The sequence below is a fragment of the Ambystoma mexicanum genome, chromosome 2p (assembly GCF_040938575.1).
Source record: "Ambystoma mexicanum isolate Mex_15411 chromosome 2p, UKY_AmexF1_1, whole genome shotgun sequence".
Classification (NCBI taxonomy): domain Eukaryota; kingdom Metazoa; phylum Chordata; class Amphibia; order Caudata; family Ambystomatidae; genus Ambystoma; species Ambystoma mexicanum.
In genome coordinates this window covers 1,197,859,943-1,197,882,560 of record NC_090923.1, presented here as the reverse complement: position 1 = coordinate 1,197,882,560, position 22,618 = coordinate 1,197,859,943, and the positions used below count along the sequence as shown (strand labels likewise).

Here is a 22,618-nt window from a genome sequence, read left to right as displayed (position 1 = left end):
ATGGCACTCTTAGTTTTATTCTCCAAAGTTAGCTTCCTAAACCAAACCTGGTTAGTCCTACTAACTAACTTGCGTAAATATTGCAAATTATCTGAAAACCAGGGTTGGGAAACCTTCTTAGCTTTCGGTTTTAGCAGGGCTATTTTGTTACAAATGGTGCCCAAGACTGATGGTCCTGCTGCAAAGAAATCCCTGCATGGAATTGTAGGGTCAATGGAAGCAAGAGGCCCAGCAATTTGAGTGCCAGTGATTTTGTCTAGATCCTTAGCTTTCCGAGAATAAGTAGCCGGTACAGTCTTGATATTATTTGTAGCCCAATTAGGTAGACTCATTTAAAAAAATGTAACAAAATGATCCGACCAATAAACCGATGTAATATCCTTCATGGTAGCACATCCACCTCTTGTTATAATAACATCTAGGCATTGGCCCCTTATATGCAAGGGTTGTACTCCCAGTGAGTGGAGGTCATGGATATTCATTGGTCCCAAAGTTCTTTGGAGTCTGGTTTTGTCTGGTCATCTAACCAGATATTCCAGTCGCCTACAAAGAGCAACTCCTTATATTTGCTCCCCTCACTACTGAGGAAGGCGTCCAAGTTCTCCAAAAATTGTTTACAGGGGCCAGGGGGTCTATAGGCCGGCACTAGATGAATGGTAGCTTTAGGGGAAATGTGGAAGGTCATTTTGCCCACTTGCGAATCCTCACCCCAATCCAAAGTATATAAGTGCGAAATAGATAGTGCAGCCTTGTGGATGATTGCAATACCTCCACCTTTTTTCAAAGTCCCATTAATATGTTTAATTAAATAGTCATCAGGAACCAGCTCATGAAATGTGCTGGGAAAAGATTCGGAGAACCACGTTTCCGTAATTAGTATGTCCACATCATGGAAGCGGATAAACTCTGCAATTTCTGTGGTATGTGCCCCAGCGGACCTGGCATTCACTAGTGCTACTTTACAGCTCTCCATAATTCCAGTACTAACTAACTAACGTCCAATTGTTTGAGTGACAGATGGAATAGTAATGAAGAGAGTGCATATATTTATAGGAAACCCACATTGAAAGCAATTCATTTGTACTGATACTGACCCATAATCCTATGAAGAGGGCTTCCAATGTCTTTCATAGTTGGTGTCCTAAATCCACAGCCCTAACACTTACATCCAGTGGATAGGGCCAAAAACCTTCTCAGCATCAAGGCTTTTGTAGAACATGGGAGTCAACCCATCGAGCCAACAGGATTTGCCAGATCTCAGTGATTTGTGTGAATTCTTTCACTTCTGATAGTGTCCTAATATTGTTAAGGTGTTTCTTGTCGTCTCACTATCCTTCGAGAGGTCACAGCCTATTAAGCACTTCATGATTTGAGTAGAGCTATCCTCAGAAGGCTTGGAATAAAAAGATGCACAGACGTATATGAATCTCATATTTAATTGCCTGTGGTCTCAGCAGTGCAATGGATAGCTCTTCCATGCTCTATATATTTTGTTGTATGTGCTAAGATCTTGCCTTTCCTATCCACTCTGTCCGACTAGCAAGGTTCAGTCCTCAATCATCCAAACTCAGCCTTGTGTTAGTGATAATGATTCCGTTTGTATCGCTGTTTCAACTTTCCTTATCAAGTCAAAGGTGTCACTAATGCCTTTGCCTGATACGCCAATGCCTTAATTGTGTTAATAACTGAGGTGTCATTCAGCCTTTCAGCTTTCTTGTTTTTAGAACAATCTGCCATGAATAGTCCATGCAAGAATAATTTCAGGTTGTCCCCGACAGAACTGAGGCTTGTGGTCTTCCTATGTCTGTGGACATGAATGCCTTTTCTTTTTCACAAGGTCTTTGCTTTCCAAGTGTTCTGGATTCAGCCACTAATGCTGGGTTTGTTCCTATGAAACGTCTAGATTTAAAGTTAAGCTTATAGGAATGTGGTCAGAAATAGGAACATTATCAATATACACTGTTAGCATAACTCTCAGAATATTTCTATCAGAAAGCAGGTTTTTCCTAGAATATGCAATGTGATTGTAGAGAGGCAGATGTATAATTCATCTATATTGCCGGCCCCCTCGCCTCTGTCATATTGGAAGAACTGCAAGAGAACACTGTGCATGACACCACATCAAAAGTATGAGAGACGCTATGCACTCAGACAACCGTATCGAATGTATCCCCAAACTGCTCAGGTAGACATGGGTTTGCAGAAACTACTGGACATAGAAGAACTATACGTAAAATTGGATCGCAGAGAAGTGAGGTCATAAAGAAAGAAGATACATAGACGCACTGAATCCGATGTATGGGTGTCCAAAGAATGAAGATATAACCAAAGCAACGAAGTAAGTATATATGTGAACATGAAGAAAATCATATACACGAAGAAGATAACTGGCATAAGATGTAGTAGATGTATATATGTGGAAATGCAAGGTAGATAAGACAACGTGGAAGCTTTCTAATATAGGAAATATAACGCAAGTAAAGTAGCCATGTTGAGAACATGGATGTCGGCATCATATAATAGTAAGCAAGAAATCTTGAGGCGAGAGACCCAGGATTCAGAACTGAAAGGTGCTGGAATACAGATTCATGCAAGAACAAAGGGTATTCGCCTGGTAGGATCAAGAATGCCACAGCGAGAAGCAACTGCAAGAAACGAAAGGAGTCGAAGAGGATAAGCCATGTACATAACACACATTTCTCTTTGATTAGGTGAAGGAGTGAACATTTGTGAGTGCCAAGTATTGGACAATTAAAGATGCAGAAAGTACAGGTAAGACGGAGCAACCAAGTGTCCAGAGGCCAAGAAGAGTAATGGCACCCAATATAATTGAATCAAATAGCACTAAATAAAAGGACAGAATGGACAATGGGCCTCATTACGAGTTGCCCGGTAAAACCAGGTTCATTACCGGCATGCCGGAATGAGCGGGTCCGTGCTCGTGTGAACCTGCTAATAGCGGGTGATTACGAGTGCGCGAGCACGCGCGTGCCCCCATGCCGCTAAAGGGCCTCCAACTCCCATATAACGGCATTGCGGGACCCGCCCATATCGGTACTGCCGCATACCAATCCCTAAATACCGGCATGTAATACCGGCATGGAAATACCGTTTTCGCAAAAAAACGGACCCGGAAATTACATCATCGCACAGGAACGGGAAATGGGTCGGCGGCCATCTTTAAAAACACAATCCATTGCCATCCTCCATAACCACCAGTCGATACTCGCAGAGCACAGTGCAAATCCATAGAGGATGTCAAAGGCTACCAGGAAGACCACCTCCCTGCTGCATAAACAGCGTTACTCAGACGCAGAGCTCACCATATTAGCGGACACTCTAGCTGCACATGCAGACACAATACAATCACACGACAAGAAGCGGGAGGTGCAGCAAGAAAAAAGGCAAATCTGGCAGGAGGTAGCCCGCAAGGTATCAGCCCTAGGTCCCACCCCGCGCAGTGTGAGGAACTGCAGGAAGCGGTGGGATGACCTCCGGTTGAGGGTACGCAATATCATGGCCACCAATCGGAGGGAGGCCATGGCCACAGGCGGGGATGCCCACCCCCTGCCAAATTGATGCTCTGGGAGGAGACGGCCAGCAGATTCATCAGTCCTGAGTCCATTGAGGTATTATGCGAGATGGAGATGGGTGAGGCATCAACCGCGGAAGGAGGTGAGTGACCCTGCAGATCCCTGTAGGGGAGACCATGAAGTAGCACAAGTGAAGTGGTAGAAAGTCTAGGCAAGGCAATGCATGTCCCAACGCCCACATGACCATACCCAAATACAGATGGCGGGCCAAACGCTGCCACACTGAAATGCATGCTGAGTGCCCATCCCTTAACAAGCACACAGCCAACACACCTGGAGCTTGCCCATGTGATACTTCACACAAACCCAAAATCAACGGCATGCCACCTGCCATGCAGTGAATGCTTACATGCCCCCTCTGAATACCCTGCGTGACACACCTGTAAAACATGAAAACATGATCAAATGAATAATGAACAGCACCGCCACTGCCATGTCACACCATCACTGATGCCCTGCTTCTCTTCTACCCCCCCAGGGACTGATGAGGAAGAAGCAACCCAGGAGACAACTGCAAGGGCATCCACCTCACACCGTAAGAAGAGGGCAACCACCACCACCACCTCTGCTGGAGACAAGCAGGCCACACACACACCTGTCCAAGGGGAGTCCCTGGAAGCACCCGCCTCCACTGGGGAAGAACTTGATGCCAGTGTGGAGCCTGAGGGAGACAACGAGGTGACATGCCCGGCCACCCCGAGCCCCGTGCCCACCCCCTCGCCCCAACACCTGCAGTCACCCACCTGCAGTGAAGTTGATCCCTGCCTCCGTGACTGTGACCTACCCACCTCTGAGGAGTCCAGTCCCGAAAATGCCATCCACGTGACTGCACAACCCACCACTCCAGCCCCCTCCAGAACCCTGGAGACACGATTGTCGATGGTGGAGGCCCAACAGGAGGCCATGTTAGACCTACTCTGCCAGTACATAGCGGACGGGGAGGAAACCGGGGTATTGCCACAGCAATTGCAGGGGCCACATCCGCCATCGAAGCAAACACAGCCGCTGTCAATGCATCGGCTCGGCTAATGAGGGACTGCCTGGGGGCGGTGACACAGGTGCTGACCTCAATGCTGCTTCATATGCAGCGGCCACGGCTTGCAGGAGGTGTGGAACCTGCCAGCGAATCACCTACTACCTCCACACCAGCTTCATCTGTCCCCACCAGCCCAGTGCGCCACACACGTAGGAGTGCAAGGCACACTGAAATGCCGCCTCTGGACAGGAAGAAGTCCCGGAAGTAGTGTGGGGGGGACAATGGTAGTGGGACACAAGGTTGGGGGTGAAGGGGTGCATCTTGTGGAGTCTATTGGGGGTGTTGGTGTTTGTTGGGGGGGTCAGGGAGTTTGTTGGGGGGGGACTGGGAGTTTGTTGGGGGGGTCAGGGAGTTTGTGGGGGAGTCAGGGAGTTTGTTGGGGGAGTCTGGGAGGGGAGAATGGGCACATTTTTGCTGTTGTAAATGATACACACGTTGTGATAAGAAAAATCCATGGCTGGACATTGTTATTTTTGTGTGCATCCATTTAATGTGGTACGGTGTTCAGTGCCCAACTCCCAACATTCCCTGTGTGCATGTCCACATTGGCCCAGTGTCTGACTGACACAAGTCTTTCATAGTCCCTGTGTTTCAGAAGTATTCGTGAATTAGTGCTTGGCGTACAGCATGGCCATCCCGTGCATCACATACTGGCAGGGGGGCTACTTCACCACCGTCTCCATCCTCATCATCCTCACCCGGCCCATGCATGTCAATGTCAGGTGGCAGTGGTACATTTCTCCGGACGCACATGTTGTGCAGCATGACACAGGCCATGGTGATCTTTGCCACCTTCTCAGGCCTATATAGCAGTGCCCCACCAGACTTGCTGAGGCAGCAGAACCGCCCCTTCAACAGGCCAAAGGTCTGCTCAATCACAACACGGGTACGGGTGTGCACATGATTGTACTCCTCCTCATGGCTGTTCTGCGGGTTACGCACAGGGGTGAATAGCCACGGCCTCAAGGGATATCTTCCATCACCTGCAAGCAGATTCAAATAGGTTTTTGTTGTCATTCTGAACTGCCACATTCAGGGAGCACAGTCATGGCGGCAGCTATTTGGTGTGGCCATGCACATTTCCCTGTAAGCATGAAAAAATGTTATCTAGGTGCAATCTATACTGTCATGAGGTGTGGTATTCTGGATGGCGTTCAATAGATGATGCAAGGTGTAATCATGCACGCTGAGGCAGATATGCTGTGGTAGTGCAACAATGTTTTGACTCCAATTCATGGTGTTCATTATTTACTATGCATGGTCACACTGCCCACATTGCCACACTTGCCATCCTGTTCATTCATGCATTGCTTGCCATCACCATGGTGGCCTGGTTGTGCCTCTTACTTGTTCTCATCGATATGCATTATTTGTGATATGTGGCCCAGTGAAGTGTCATGTACCGTTTGACTGGTTCAGGTCAGGAGTGTTTGGCTCCGCATGTATTCTCCAATCACCGGCTATTCCCACCCAGGTGCAGTATTCCCCCCCCTTATGCATCCCCACACATCAGTACCCCAAAGCACTGCCATGGGACGGTTGTGCAACTCACCAAGCAGCCAAGCACGTGGTCCGGCATGTCACTCCATGTGATGGGGTAGTGTGGAATTACCCAGTAACATGGCATCATGTGTTGATCCAGGAAATCGGGCGCAGCAATGGGTGATGATCTTCCTGGAGTCACATACCATTTGCACATTGATGGAGTGGTATTGCTTAGGATTGCAGTACACCGCCTCTATGGCATGGGGGACTACCAATTCCACATGGGTGCAGTCGATGGCACCGACACAATTGGGCATGCCTGCCAGTGCATGGAAGCCTACTTTGGTTTTAGCTATCTCCTGGGCAGTCCGTGGTAGGGATATGTGGGTGCTTGCGTGCTTCATGAGGGCATTCAGCACTTGGTTCAGCATGCGTGAAAATAGTGGTTGTAAAATGCCATGCAGCTGGCCCACTGTGTGTTGGTAGGTGTCTGTGGCCAGGTAGTGTAGCACAGACACCACCTTTAGTAGTGGGGGGATGGCAGTGCGTATTCCTAGGTGGCTGGCAATGTCGTTCTGTATCATGTCCACTATGGTGGTGATGGTGTCACGGTCCAACCGGTACAGGGTGTGGATCTGCTCAGGGGTTAGGTTGAATGGGCTGGGTCTGGTGCGAGGGATTGGTGGCTGCCTACGAGGCACTGGTGGCTGCGCTGGTGGTGATTGCTGGGCCTGTCTCACCCTCCTTCTCCTTCTGTGTCTCCTCTGTGCTGCCTGTTGTTGCTGCTGTAGTTGTTGTTGTTGCTGTAGTTGTTGTTGCTGTTGTTGCTTAGTTGTAGCAGTATAGGCATGTCCTCCAGCGCCATGATTGCAACTGCTAGTGTTAGCATTTTGGTGTAGGAAGGGGTATGGTGTGTAGGTGTGCTCCTTTTGTACTGGGTCGGTCTACATTGCCTCCACCTGTGGGGGGGAGGGGTGGTGTGTGGGTGTGCTCAGTTTATACTGGCACAGCCTCCATTGACTCCACATGTGGGGATTGTGTGCACCTGTGACAGCTGCCTTGTATCCTGATTGCTGTTTGCGGGTGGTCCACGATGCCTGTATGGCCGGCATCGTGCAGCCCGTGATTACCGGTGCCGGTATTTGCATGTCTGCGTAGATTGTGATTCCCACCTATTACCGGCATGCCGGTATTTGCTCCCTGAAGTGTTTGCGGGTCGGAATGCAACGGGACGGTAAACGATGCCGGCATCGTTTTTGCCTTAACGGCATACCTCGTAATGAGGCCCAATATCATGGTCTCCTAACACATGGTGTAAAACCAGAAAAGAAGGCCTATTCACAAAGCTCCAGATGAAGATAGCAATGTACTTTCACTCCCATTAAAGTTCTGAGGAATAGAACCCTCAGCAAGGTCAACTACAAACAAGAAGCATTGGTTTAGGGCCTAACTGATGAGAGATGGTAGGCTAATTAGCTAAGAAAGGCAGTTGTCTGACATTGTTCCCCTGCACCTGGGTTGCGTTGCTTACGTGCTGCTGACGAGCCGAATGTCCATGGTTGCAAGAGAGTTCCAACCAATCATGAGGGCCTATGTAATGATGGAGTATACATTGTTGCAGAAGTCTATCCGCTGCTGGTATTATGCTATTATCTGTATTTTACGTAGTTACAGGGTGAATAAGGCATTCCTACCATATAAGGGGCAGCCAATGATGTTACTAACACTTATGTATACTATAGGTATATATGTTCCCTTAACCCGATAGATTTTACTGCTTGCCACATAGGATGACGTCATAGCTGACGGAAATTGTGGTATAATGCCTTTTGTGTAATGGCAATGCGTTGAGAGTGTGTGAGCTACAATCTGTTTGTTCGCCAGGTTTCCCTACTTTATTAAACTGAGAATAAAGTAGTATCTTGACATACTCTTTGCGTCTGTCTGGGTTATTTGGGCCTGAGATCATTTATTTGGTAATCCCATTCGGCACTTAGAACGCTCCGGGTGCTACTGCACATGATCACCAGAGTAAAATGTGTAGTCTTTGACCATAGGACTTAGGATTTTCCATATATCTAACAAATCGATTCAGTTTTGAAAGTTGTGAAGTACCAAACATTTATTGTCACTGTAATCACTGAGGCCCATTTTTGTATGTGTACTCACATTTACACACCCTGCAATCATAGTATAGCGGCCAGTCGCTAAGAGTGCATATTGCAGGTCATAAAGAGTTGATGCAGAGATAAAACTGGGAAATAACACTAACTTTTGTAGTTGTTCGCATAAAGCAGCTGTTAAAGTCACAACTCTCAAATTATTTGCAGACTTTTGCTGCTTCATCTAGTGTGTACGGTTGGTTTCAGTAGTAGTGCAATGTTCATGTTCCATTTGTTTTTTGTTAAACCTTGCATGCAGTCACACATCTGTATCAGAGTACTGATGAAGGGTGGAGAGTAAAGAAGAGGAGGGATATTTAACAACACATGAGTACAATATGCAGGGTCCTGTTTTTGTGTGATGATAAAGCCTTGGTATCAATGTTATTATTAGGACAGCAGTTCACCAGGTAGGTGGTCTCTGGGTGTTAAGCAAGATGTAAGCCACCTGAAATGAGAACAGCTGCTTCTCAAAGAGCCAGGTCTTCAGGTCTTTACAGAAGGCCAGCTGATCCTATGTGGCACGCACTCAGTGAAGTTCCAGAGCCAATGGGGTGATAAACCAAGAATGACTGCACTAGTGATGGTGTTCTATTTACAGTTAGAAAAAAAAGGACGTTTAAGCGAAGCAGTGATTCCTGAATGGAGAGTAGTGGTAAAGATAAAAAGGGGGCCATGGCGGTAGGATGCTGGGTTGACCACACATACAGGTTTATATTAAATGCGACTGGTGACTGGGATCCAGTGATGCAGTGAGAGGGCTGGCAAGATGTGATCTGATTTCCTTATGCCGAGGAGAAGGCGGCCAGCCACATTCAGGATGTGTGTTGCAATCTGTAGGTAAGGAAGGCTGTGAGTAAAGCACTGTTCCCATAATCAAGTACAGAAGAGATGAGAGCATTGGCAATCAAAATCTTTTGCGAAAAGAGAAGAATTGGAGTATTTTCTTAGGGGTGCACACGAGGAAGAAGTAGGAGGTAACGACAACACTGACTTGGGGTAAAAGAAAGAAGTTCGTTTCAATGTGAATTGAAAAGTTTTTGCTTGTTGGTAAGGGAGTAGGGGAAGGTAGAGAGAAGATGGCCAAATGGAAGGAATGATTTGAAGAGAATTTTAGGAAACTAGAGCTTCTGTTTTGTCATTGTTGAGCTTATGCTAGATGTCCCTCATCCAGTCATAGATTGCTGACCAACATTGGTGTAGAGTGGTGGCAGTAGAGTAAAGGCTCTTACACAGTCTGAAGAGGATTTGGTGTAATCAGCATATGAGTAGATTGTGAGGCCAAAGGAATGGTTTAGGGAGGCCAAGGGATTGACATACACAGTGACAAGGAGTAGTAAGTTAAGGAGCCCTGAGGTACTCCACATAAAATGGGTTAAAATTTCGACTGGAAATGGGGTTGAGGGGGCATCAGCGGGATATGTCGGAGAGAAAAGGATCCATCCATGAGAGGGTGGAGCCGTGGACTCCTGAGGAGTGAAGTCTATGGAGGAGGATGTATGTACATATGTAAGGTTTTTCGAAAGTGTGCCCATAGCTAGGAGGAAACAGCGAGCAGAACATTGAGTGAATTTAGATCAAGTTAAGAGTGGCGAGGTGGGCTTCAAAGGTGACGATTCGAGGTAGGCTTGGCTATAATGTTTTGATTGAAAGCTAAGTTATTCAGTTACTTTCGGAACTGTAGGAGCATTGGTAGCCATGTGAATGTCTGGTGGGCTGTTGTTCCTCAGTGATGACGCTTAACAGTAGGATGTCCCTTTCCTGGTTGGCTTTTTCTCGATTCTTTTGGTTTACAGTCTCGTTGATCTCTGGAACTGGCTGGCGTGTCGGTTAGGTAAGATGGTCTTGAGTAAATGCTGCCTTGAATGTAATTGAGGCTGTTTTAAAGAGGATCCAGTTTGGCTTCGGAAACCAGTGTAGCTCCTTAAGAGTGGGGTAGATATGCTCACATTTTCGGATGTCACCAATCATTCTTGCTGTAGCATGTTGTACTGCAATGGAAAACTCATTAATAATAAGACTCAATGTACCTCCCCCCTGACCTCTGAGAGAGCACAACTCCCAGCACCTATTAAGCTGTTGCAGTACTAGAAATTTGACAGCGACCCTGAAGTCAGGGGCTGGTAAGAAAGGTTTTAGTTTGCACAGGAGCAACAGCTGATTACAGGATGTGTGGTCCTTGTGATGCATTTAGAGAATAATTTTGCAAAAAGAGGCGATTGGCTGATAGCACAACAAGAGATAAGAAATAAGGCGGGGGTCAGTAAAACTAAAAATCCGTAAAAATAGCTCAGAAGTGAATACGCATGTACTTAGAAATAGAAAGGAAAATAAGAGAACACCTGGCATACTAGTTATGTGGAAAAGTGGTGGTCACAAATAAAACAAATGGCCTAGTCAATAGATTTTACAGAGTAACCAAACAAGCCATACAAATGGCAAGCATGACATGCAGCGATGGTCAGGGTGGCACAAAGGTTTATGGAACATGTGAAAGAGCCTTTGAACAGTTGAGTCGGGAAAAGCCAATAGAGGTAAGGTCTGGTGGGGGTGGGGCCGGAGGTCAGATAGAGGTAGAATGCTTCACATGTGGAATGCGGTGATCAGAGCTGATGTAAATGTTCTGCGAAGCTGGTAAATGAAATGATGAAGTTCCTGTTAGAAATAGTGAACAAAAGAGGCGAACAGGTATCTAAGCTCAGCATGGATTGGAAAGATCAGAAGACAATGAAAAGATCTGGCATAAGCGGAAGGAGCCAAAATGGAAGGAGTAGACTTTTGGTCTACAGGTTTGTCTGTTTGTTCCGTTATTCTTCATTACTCCCGGTTTTTTTTGTTTGCTGCTTTTTGTGTAGAGTGTATGTTTTGTGAAAAGAGGAGATGTGTGCATGTGATGTTGGAATGTTGGATGCATATATTGGAGCGATGCGATATGTTGGAATGTTTCAGCCTGAGAGTAGCTCAGCTGATTCGTCCTGAGGTCGAAGGGCAGTCTGGTTATGGAAGGGGCTAATGTAATGGCGTAGCCATCTTAATAAATATATTCTTTAAATCAGTCAGCCTGTACAGTATTTTATTATGAACATACCGAAAGAACATGTGGGTTGCACAATACAAAGCACAAAATGCAAAGTGGCAAATTCTTTTAAGCAAGGCAGTGTTAACCAAGGAGGAAAATCCTAGTGTTTAGTTCAGAAATGGGCCGCCCTTGGTGTGCTACCGATACACCCGTCTCACATGATCGGTGCCCAACCAAGGAGCCTTCCTCTTTTGAGTTTGAGGGAACTTACATGTGAAAGACCTATTACATTGCTTATTCTTTCGCACTGTGAAGCTTCACGCATTGGCAAATATTAGCATAATGTTGCTCAAGTGATTCTTCAGTCTGCTGCAGTCATTTTCTACAAGGTTTACAGAGAAGAATAACCAGAATATTGAATCTTTGCCAAAGAGTATGACCCCACAGTACTCCAGCAGCAATAATAATGGCGTTTTCTTTATCTACCATGATGGTTTTGTAGACATTTTACAGGCAACGATATTTAGAGCAGGCTATCCGCTTCATTTTTATTTTTACAGGGGATTGGGCCTTCACAGCAAACCAGAGCTACTCAGGGTTCTAGAAAAACGAAGGTGCCAGGGGAGGGAAGGAGAGGAACCAGCACAGGACCTGACACCACTGCAACTGGAGCTTCAGAGGCGGCAACAGAGAAGAGAAGAGGTAGGAGACTAATACTCCTAGCGCAAGTAGGCATGAGATGAAAAGGCGACTGGGCAGAGCTAAGGCAATCCTGGGAGAAGAGGAGGGCCCTGGCAGAGAATATCACGGAACACGACTTGCTCAAAGCTAGGGAAGTGTTAGGGGGACATGAATGGAGGGAGTAGCCAGTGCCAATAGAGAGTAAGCATGGAGCATGGGCAAAGGGTGGGCGATGCTGTGATGAGAAGTGCAAGTAGCTTGGAGCTGGATTAGAGGATGGGCAAATTAAGGGAAAGGCTGAAAGGGCAGATCTGATGAAACCCTACGAAGATGGGATAGAGCAGAGATTGTGTGGTGCAGGGCTTCTATAAGAAGGAGCGTTAGAAAAGAAGAGGTTTGCACATTAGAGCAGGTGTCCGAAGTAGAAGCTATTCCAGAGAAATAGAAATGCATCCCCAGGAGCTCTGAGAAGAAAGGGGCAATGGCGGGTTATAAATGGGAGCTTGCTCCTCTGTGATCAGGGCCTTGGAGTTTCAATGAAGGAATAAGACCATAGGAACATTCTTTTAGCTAGTCTGCAAGGTGCTTCCACTGCTCTTCAGTGAATGTAGATTGCAGTATATGTTGACTGTTGGAAGGCCTTTCGCACCTATGCTTCACTTTCACCATTTCCTCTTCAATAATCACCCCCTTCTTTCTGTCCCCCAATTCACCCCCTTTCACCCACTGTATTTTATTACAGAAGCAACAGAAGGAGGCGCGAGAAGAGAAAGGGAGCGGCCATGAATTCTTAAAAGTCAGAGAGAACCTCAGGAAGTCCCCTTGGCGAGACCCCACAACTACCAGACCATCCACCAGCTGACGTTCTTCTTTCATGGGACTTCCTCCAACAGCAACATTAACTGTGTCCCTATATCACACCATCGCAAGGGTTCGAGCTTGGACGGACTGCAGGCCATGGCCACACAGTGACAATGGGCAGGATCGGATGCTGTTCTTAAACAGCTTTGATACTCCAGTCATCGGCATGACGCTGGCATGATACTTGACCCACGGTTTCCATTATCTAATCTCAACAAGGACTCTGAGCCAGAGCAATGGTTTCTGCACAGAACGAGATAGACAAAGGGGGATTCCAGACAAAGACCATTTGCAAATGGCTTGTGAATACAAACATTCTGCATGCACATCAGTGTAATGGGGCACAGGGAAAAAGCCACGCTAATTATGACTTGTACATATCCAGTTTTCTTTCAAATTTGCTTTTACTCAAGCCACAATGGAGCATTCTGATTGGCTGGTGTGTAAACCATGCAGCATGATCTCAGCTGATACTACAGGAGGCAAGAGTGGTCCAGCCAGCCCATGAGTTATATTAGTAACCTAATACCCTGTAAGCCCCCTGGTATGGCCAAGGTGGGTGGACGGCAAGCAGGATAAAAAACGGATGCTATTATATCTAGAAGCTGAATCTGAATAGGACCGATGCTGATATGAAATGCACAGAAAACATGTTCCGCACTTCTGTCGGTGTCTGCTCCGAGTTTCTCTGCAGGGAGTCCTTAAGCCTCTCTGCTGGCTCAGCATCCCAGTGCTAGAGAGAATGCTGTTTGTATACCCAGAAAAGACTGGCACAGTCCACAGTAATAAATTGTACTGGCAGCTCAGTGTTTTTGCAGGAGGCCGCCGTTGTTGATCTCCCCGTGCCACACACTGAGGAGATCAGCTTGGAAACAAAGTATGCAGCAGTGAAAGGTGCAGGAAACCGGGGTCCACCCAGTCTCCTCTCTCTTGCGCTGCGGCAAGCAGTGAATTAGGGAAATCCTGTGGGGAAAGCCCACCCCATGGAAGCTGTTGACCTCTGTCTTTCTGCCGGGTTCTCGGCTCTATAAGAATGACCCTGTTGATGTTGTTCAAGGTATGGATCTTGAAAGAGTTCAGGTGTAAGGTGCATAGAGATGGCATAGCCAAACACTTGCCTCGCAGATCTATCTCACGACTAGAATCAAAGCATATTTATTGTTTGTTAATTGAATTTGGTAAGTTATGTGAACTATGAGTGAAACACACCTGCACGCTCTCGCAGCTATGTCTGTGCAGGGGTAACTGTTTTACTTGAAGTGACTTTCGGTAGAGTGCCGATAAGCAACGGTGGATATTAACTCGCCACAGCAAACCTTTCGCCATGAATCCGGCAGCAAACAGAGCTGCACTCCAGAAGAACATCAAAAAACTTTTAAGCACACAATGTTCTTTGAATGCAACCCAAATAACAATGAGTCCTTCTAGATTACTAGTACAGCAGCACATGTACAAAAAACATTCTCGTGGCAGTTTTACTGAGGAAAAGGTGGGGCTCCTTTTGCGTCATCAGAAACTAGCTCTAGATGAAGAATGTCTATGGTCCGACTCTATGATGTGTGGCACGTAGTAGTGAGGACATCATCAAGATGGCCACCAATAAAGCACTTAAAATCTTCAATATTTCCTGTGTTTATGGACGTGTTTTAATTTCTATGGTCTCATTGAAAAGATATTTTTCAGGTCAAACAACGTGTTCATAACAACATTTGCTCTGAAGTCAATAGTCTCTAACAAAGGCTCAGGTTGGTGGTACAGAGGTGCAGTCGGAGCAGTCCGTTTTTTATTTTTTCACAAATTCATTTTTATTATCTGCTTCCGGTACAAATATTTGATTTGAAGTTATGAAACGTCTAATTTGTTTTACTTGTCTCTATAGAACCTTATGCCAAGGCGCTTTACAAAACGAATGAGATGGCACAATACATGAAGTGATGGCAAATGATACACAGAGTACAACAGACAGAAAAAAAAGAAGAAGAACCATACAGACAAGAAAATGCGTTGATGGTCCATAAAAGAGTAAATATAAAAGCCAAGCATAATGGGGAGAGACAAAAAACAGGCCCCCACCTCCCTTCAAAAAATAGAAACATTAGAGGGGAGCCAAGTTAAAAGTAAAACAATTATTAAAAGTCCATCACAACGAAAACAGTAACGTCAACCCCAGGAATAGCTCCAGATGATAAATCTAGACAACATTTCTCCAAACCAGAGACACGAGCTAAAGCCTTGGCACAGTTCTAAGCAAGCAAGGTCGTCTTTGGGCTTGTAACACTGGGCGTGTAACATTGTTGACACAGAGATAAAAAAAAATCTTCGAGAGACCCTCCAGATGTAATACAGATAGTTTAACCTTACTACTGAAAAACAACGGCATCCTGTAAGAATTCGAAATGAGTGTGATGACAGTGATTATAAACTCCTTCCAGAACACTTAGAAAATATAACCGCAGAAGAAATAAAGACAAATACTGCAGAGCTACTTTGGGATCATTATTAGCATCTCCAACATGATCACACAAAGATCAGAGGATGAGGGGCAGGTTTAAAAAAGATTGTACAACATTAAAAATGACATTTCCCTTCTCCAGATCTTCCAAACTAGGCCCAGTCTGGTTAGTCTGATATTACCCTATGCAGTTCTGTCTTTACTTTTTGAATTCTGATAGATGCAGTTTTGATTTCCCCATTATACATTCAGGATTACAAGTCATAGATAAAAGAAAACAATGGTACTGTATGTGCTAAACCTGCCTGTCATGGGGCTAGCTAAGAGTTCTGTCCTTCCTTTTGGAAAGCCTAAAGGCCCCGGTCCAGATGTTTACTTTACATATGAACTATTATATATTGCAAGAGTGCACAGTAATAAAAGGCCATATCAGAGTTAACAATGAAAGGCAAATGTACATGTCACCCTCCTCCACACTACTAGAATCTGCAGTAGTAAAGCCTCCCAAAGCCCTTGTTGCAGTCATGGTGCGCCTCCAATGATCTCGGCCTCAATGCCAGCAAGACTGAGAATCTTCCCATTGGGACTCCTACTCCATCGTTCTTCCCTTCACTCTGGCCACCCTCTATGGGCTCTCCCCCCTTCTCCTTCATCTGAAGCCAGAAACCTTTGAGTCATCTTCGACTGCTCTCTTTCCTTCCTCCCTCACATCCAGGACACTGCCAAGCAGGCCCACATTCAACTTCACCTCCTCAAAGGAATCCTCTGTTTCCTCACTTTCCCCCAGAAGCTCAATGTCTCTAGAGCTCTGATACTCTGTAGACTGGACTACTGCAACAGCCTCTTCCTTAATCTACCCTCTTCCTCTCTATGTCCCCTCCAGCTTATCCAGAATAGGGCTACAAGACTTATCCTTGGCCTCAAGCCCAGGGACCACATCTCTTCAGCCCTAAAATCTCTCCACTGGCTCCTGGTTGCTGCAAGGATCAAATTGAAATCCCTCTGCATCATCCATACGGCTGTCTGGGTCCGAACACCACACTATCTACAATTGGGTCTCACTAAATACTCTCCCTCGAGATCTTTACACTCCTCCGGCGCCAGCTCACTGCATGTCAACCGCTTCCCTAAACAGCAAGCTGGTGTCCGATATCTTTGCTCGGTTGGCTAACTTCTCTGGAACAGCCTCCCCCTTCCTCTCCCTCTTGAGCCGGATCTCCTCAAATTCCAGAATCCCCTCAAGACTGTCCTTTTCACCTCCTCCTTCCCCCTCTCGCTCCCTTGCTAAACCCCACAGTCGCTGTGATTGATGACTATTGCCTTTATGTGTCCTTCTGGGTTGTGCCCCCCCCTCCAATTGCCTTCAGCCTCCGCCCACACACAGCACTTGCCTTTGGGCGCCTACTGGCCTGTGCAGTCTCACATGCCTGTACTAATTGTATTAGCCATTGACCACTCTCTTACCAAGTGATTTATGCCAGGCACTTAACAGTTGCTTGCAACTTGCTCCCTAGCACTTCCCTTTGTGGAACTCCTAGCGGCGCTTACCCCCTCCCTCATCCCTACTCTCCCGCTGCACTTTCACGATCTGAATGCTCACAATACCTAGTAGGACCGCCTTTCTTTTGTTATAATATTTGCCTTTCGTTCCCATACTCCCTCCCCTTTGTCCTGTGGGTGCTTTGAAACACAATGTATTGATGTATAAGCGCCTTACAAATGCACAATAAAATAAATAAATAAACTGAAAATTGCTTTCAAGGAAGTGAATAACATGACAAACAATGCAGGAGGACTGCCTCCTTTTATCATTCTCACTGACTTGGCTGTCTACACACTCCATGTTTGCACCTGCTGCCCAGGAAAGCTGGGGGCACATTTCCACTACTTGTTTGATACACTTCTACCCCTACCTGTTACTAGAAGTGCACACACAAAGGTAATCTTCATATCACTACTGGCCAGAAACAAAAAAAAACAACTGGCAGAACATGACGATGCAGGACAGAGATCAGTGAGCAGTAAGGAGCTTCCCTGTACTAGATCCTAAAGAACTGGTACATAATTACAAAGAAATGCCTGCTTCTTGAGGCATCCATTGCATCCTGTTTGCACTGAAGATGAAACTCAGAAGTGGTAAGAGGCTGTTCAGTTGTGTTAAAATAGCCAACAGAAACGGAAATTGAGTGGGTTCATTAATCCCAAGATGCTCTTGACTATGACCTGGTATATCACAAATCATATCAGATGTGTGAGTTTGTTTGGGAAATGATAACTAGGTGATAATGATTGTGACACTGTGCTGAACTTATCAGTCTCTGACAGTGAAGATGATGTCAGTAAAGATGATGCTGATCAGAATTAGTGGCCTAATAAAAGACGCTGTACATTCATGTTACCTTAAGGTTAGTAATTCCAACAATCTTGACCTTATATATCATAGTATTTCACAAGTTAAAATAAAGTAGCAATTGCTCAAATTGCATATTGATACGTTGTATTTCATCTGAAACAGCCAATTAAAAGTAAAAAATGAAGTTTCAAAATATAACTATATTCATTTTAAAGACACAATTGACTTCAGAGTAAATGTTGCAAGGGCCATCCTTTAAGGCCTGAAAATAGGTTTCAAATGCTACCTTAGGAATTCAAATCTGTCCATAATACCATTAATATTGTAGATTTTATTAACTTCATTTGTGGTCATCTTAATGAGTCATCCATCTCACACAGCAGGTACCCTAGAGGGGCAAAATGGAAATCATTATTCTATTGGTACTGTCTGATGACACACAACACGTTCCATTTTTCCTCACTAAAACTGGCATTAACTTACAAATGTTCTCCCACTATACATCACTCAAGCATCACTCTGGTCACATGAAATGTTCATAGTCAAATGTCCCAGACTGGATGCTTCAGTTTGCAAGGTCCCTGTTAAACCATTGAATACTATGTCAATGGCACGTTTGCCAGCTGTTGAAACAAATCATGTCAAATTAGAAATACCTTCCAAGGGGATACTGATGACAAATCAACCACCTTCCCCTAAGGAAGAGGACCTTCCTCTGCTATTGAAAAATTGTTACCTATATACACATGTAAGAATTCTCACTTACCCTGCTTACAACTGTAGTATTGTATGCCTATTTCGATGCTCTATTCCCATCATTATGTTGGAAGTGCTTGGCAGAGTTATGGAGTTGTAATCTGCCCTTGTGGATACATGGAGAGACAAGGATGGTGCAGAGCAGGCAGACAAGGGGCTCATGCATGAGTGCTGTGCTTGCGCCAAGGTAAATAAAGGTGTGTTTATAGTAAACACTGCCTGTTTTTTCAGAATATCAGATCAGGTGACCGCACATGCCCTGGACTATTGTACCTGTGTGAGTTCAGCAGATTTCTAGCAATCATGGGAGTTGCTGTTTCTCGTGTCTCGAGGGCCTTCTTTGGGCGTCTAGCAGCATCTGTTTGTGAGGCACTAACCATGTGTCTTCTGGGAATAGGGGGCGGGGGAGCTCTCTGGATGCTCAGCATTCACTCTCATCCTTCTGTCAGCAGCCAGTCACGGTCACGAGCACCTATGGATGGCAGCATGCATTATCTTCCATGGCTGTGCTGATGAGAGAGCTATATGCTAATTTTAGCACTGTTAGCATATGTTGGGGGTGTAGAGCAGTGCAATAAATTAAGAGGCAGGAGACATGGTGTTAGCTGCTGCCAGTTCCTAGATCTCCATGCAGGGTCAGCCCTGTATTACGACTAGCAGTGATGTGCAGAGATCACTGCTCATGCCTCCATGCATGCCTGTGGGTGTGCGTCCTTGCCGCTCTTATGGGTGCAGGACCTTGTACATAACATCGCTCCAAAAATCTTAATAGCATGTGAAACTGGGAGTCCATGGAGAAGTGTCATCATCTGTTCTTATCTTGTCAGGCATCCCACTCAATGGCTATGGTCATAGTCTTGAAGCTTTGTATGAGGCTGACAATTTTGATGCAAGTTCTATCGTAGGTCTGTAGTAGTGGTACAGGATATTGGTATGCTGATAAGTTCTGTAGGGGATCTGCGTCCTACGCGTATTTCACATTTGCTGTGGTCCAGGATGTTGTCTTGAAAATCATGTTTTGGAGGTGCATGTGTCCCTCTCTTGAGGATGGTCTTCGGTTCTTCTTGCTGGTATTGCTTTTTGAAGTGTCATGTTTCTTGTAACTGAGTCACAAACACTGCTCGCAGTTACCAGGGTTTCTTACCGTTTCTTGTGGGTTAGCGGGGTTGCTTCAAATGGTAAGATTAATTTCCCCTTGGGATTACTTTTTTGACAATCATGATGTTCCCTACCTCAATGTTGAGTTCTTCCACTTGCTTGGTTGCGCGCATGTGGTCATTGTGTAGGTGGCGCTTCGTTTCAACCTTTTCTTGGTTGATGTCGGTGGGTGTCCATGAAAAGTGTGCCTGCAATAGGCATGCTGATTAGACAGCACTTCATCTGCTGAGGAAAGCATGGCGCTGCTATACCTGTGCATGAAGTGGCAGATCTCATGTTCAATGGCGCATGTTGCTTAGTGGCAATACTGATAAGATTGTTTAGGCCACGCATAAAACACTCTGCGTCATCGTTGGCTTGGGGTCAGCATGGAGAGATCTTCTAGTGGTGGATTCCTGGGTGTTCCATATATCCATGGATTGGGTTCCCATGCTGATTTTTAGTTCCTGAACAATCTCATAAGTTGCTATGATTTTCTCCAGCTTCGGTAGGCAATTTCTGCACCCTTGCAGTGCACTATTTCAAACTCTGGGTAAAATGAGAGGTTGTAAACAAGGACCGCTAGGTAGTGTTCATTTAGTCGAGAGCAGAATTCAGTGTTTACTTTGCCCCAGTGTTTGCCTCCTTGGGCTTGTGAACATATCTATGGTGCTGGTGGTGAATTGCTGTTTCCTACAGCTTGGCGCATCTGGCTACCAGTGTGTTGACTTTGCTGCAGTTGTTGATACCACGGGTTATCCCTCCTTTTGGCATTTTTGATTTTACAATGACTTGACAACTTTCGTGCGTGTGTGTAGCATCACTTAGTCAGCCAAGGATTGTGGGAGTACTATGCATGTGTGTGTTCTTAAAGAATATTTTTCCATTTCCCAGACTCTGTGATTCGGAGGAATGTGTCCTTTGCAGTCTTCCTTGTTCGTTTTGTTTATTGTATGGCTCTGGGGGTTTCCAATTGAACTATCTTGACTAGTGCTTGATGAGTCTGTCGGCGATAGCATCTGGAGGGTGTCGAGACACTACGTTGGCTGTGTTGGCCTATGTGAGAAACCTGAAGGTGTCTCACCCGCTAGTCCCCAGGGATCTGTCATCCTGGTGGCCAGGACATGGACATCGCTTTTGGATCCAGTTACTGGGGGTGGACAAGTGCGGGAGGATCACCTGGAGGAGAGATCCTTGTGAAGTGGAAGTGGAACACTAGAAAGTGAGACGTGGTATCCCCTTCCTTGTAACACCTTTTCTCCATCCTACCATGTAGGATACCTGGGAACTCAACCCCACCTTTCCCGACACGAACACGTTCTCATGGACAGCTCACCATGAGCGACAACGGACTAACACCAGAGAGTCGTATACCTGACATGTCCCGAAACAGGGGTCAGGCAATTACTGATACTTAACACACACCTGACTTCCATGACAGTTCCCCACACGGACAAAAGGCGCAGCACGAAAGCACAGTCTGAGCGAGGCAAAACACTTGAGGAAGCAGCAGTTGCAAGATAGCAGTTAAATACGAGGGGAAAGACAGCAAGACCAGAAAGGGTTGCAAGGAGGGAATTGCCCCAGGCCTTTTCTGAGGAAGAAATACGTTACTTTCACAAGCCCTCGAGGATAAGAAACACAAGACAGGGAATTAAAGTTGAAGAAAGGTGCATTGTGTGCCAAAGGTACCTGGGGATTTCCCGCATCAACGGCTGAGGCAGGAAGGAGTGATTGCCGCTGTGGTACTGTCCTTGGCTCTGACAACAAAGCGGCTCCAGTAAAGTCAGCACAGCTGGTGAGTCGGGGAGACTGATAGCAGACTGGTCTGTTTTAGAACCAAGGTTATAAGTGCCAACGTTGCGTGAAGAAATCTGCAAAGAACAGAGTTTAAGGCGTATGTGATGAGCGACATGAAGATAATTGATTATCCAAGGAGTGAGTGAACTTTTGAAACCAAAGTAGATGCCATATACAGAGTGGTTTGGCACCACGCAGGTGCTCATTCAAAGGTCTCTGTAAGGTATCCAACTCAGAGAGTAAAACTGTAAACTGTGAAATCGAAGTGGTCCTAAGACGAGTCAAAACAAACCCCTGCACATTTTAAAGTCTTCGATTGCAAATAACAACTGTAATTGGTCCGAGCCCGGCTGTGGCAGACTAATTGTGAAAAGAAGATCTGAACCCGACTAAGAGGGATCCAGGGTGAAGAGTGAATCGCCCTACTTGAATTCTTGGAAAGGAACTTTTTCATTTGTTTGATGCATCAGGCACTCTGGATCAAGAGACTTTTGATAATTTAAGAGACTTGGGCATAGATGACCCTGATGCTTACAATAGAACTGTGTCCTTGTGCAGAAGAAGCCCAAGAGTGTGCTATGCTCGAGTGAACCGCCTTGTCCTTTGCTGAAAACGTGGGGAAGGCGGGCCAACGGCCTGTACATCCTGACTTATCATTTTGTGAACACTTCTTTCTTTTTCATGAACATTTCACCACAATATTTGTAAATTAGCGGTAAGGATTTTCAATAGGTTTTGTAGTATAGGCCCTTTTATTTTGACGAGACTCCACTAGGACTGCATTATTATTATTTAATGGTCGTAGCTTGCACCGATCTCAGATTTAGGCTTAGGTGTTTATCACATCCTTGATAAGGTTCAATAAACACCCTTGAACTGTGCTCACCTGTGTCTGTCTTACTCTGATACCATGCCTTCCTTACACCACCCCAGACCAAAACTCCAGGGTAAAGTCATACTCTTGTAGTTGAAGTAGCCATTTACCAATTGAGGGTTAAGGCCTCGGTGCTCACCGGTGGCGGATGGAGAGTAACTGTTTTTGGTCTGTGATATCTCTAAACGTGTCCTACTCACTACATGTATATGTGGAAGTGTGTGTTGCCCCTATAGTGCTTCAATGGCATTTTCTTCAGATGGGTAGTACTTTTTTTCTGTGACTAGGCTTGCATAGGCCACAGCTTGATGATGTCCATCTTTATCCACCTGTGTGAGTCATCCCCTAGGCCATGTGGGCTGGCGAAACAGTAGCTCTGTACACTTTTTATGTCTTAAGTACTCAATGG

The 22,618-nt window shown here is 45.7% G+C and overlaps 1 protein-coding gene across 2 annotated transcripts in view; it reads left to right on the top strand.

The window, feature by feature from the left end:
• LOC138567328 (actin-associated protein FAM107A-like) overlaps positions 1 to 22,216 on the top strand; it is a 203,619-nt gene extending 181,403 nt beyond the window's left edge. For both annotated transcript variants that reach the window (XM_069645425.1, XM_069645424.1), the window contains 2 exons: positions 11,856 to 11,997; positions 12,719 to 22,216. In XM_069645425.1, the coding sequence (XP_069501526.1) occupies positions 11,856 to 11,997; positions 12,719 to 12,838 (262 nt within the window). In that variant the 3' untranslated portion in view covers positions 12,839 to 22,216. The remainder of the gene's footprint in view (positions 1 to 11,855; positions 11,998 to 12,718) is intronic.
• Positions 22,217 to 22,618: the final 402 nt, after the last annotated feature.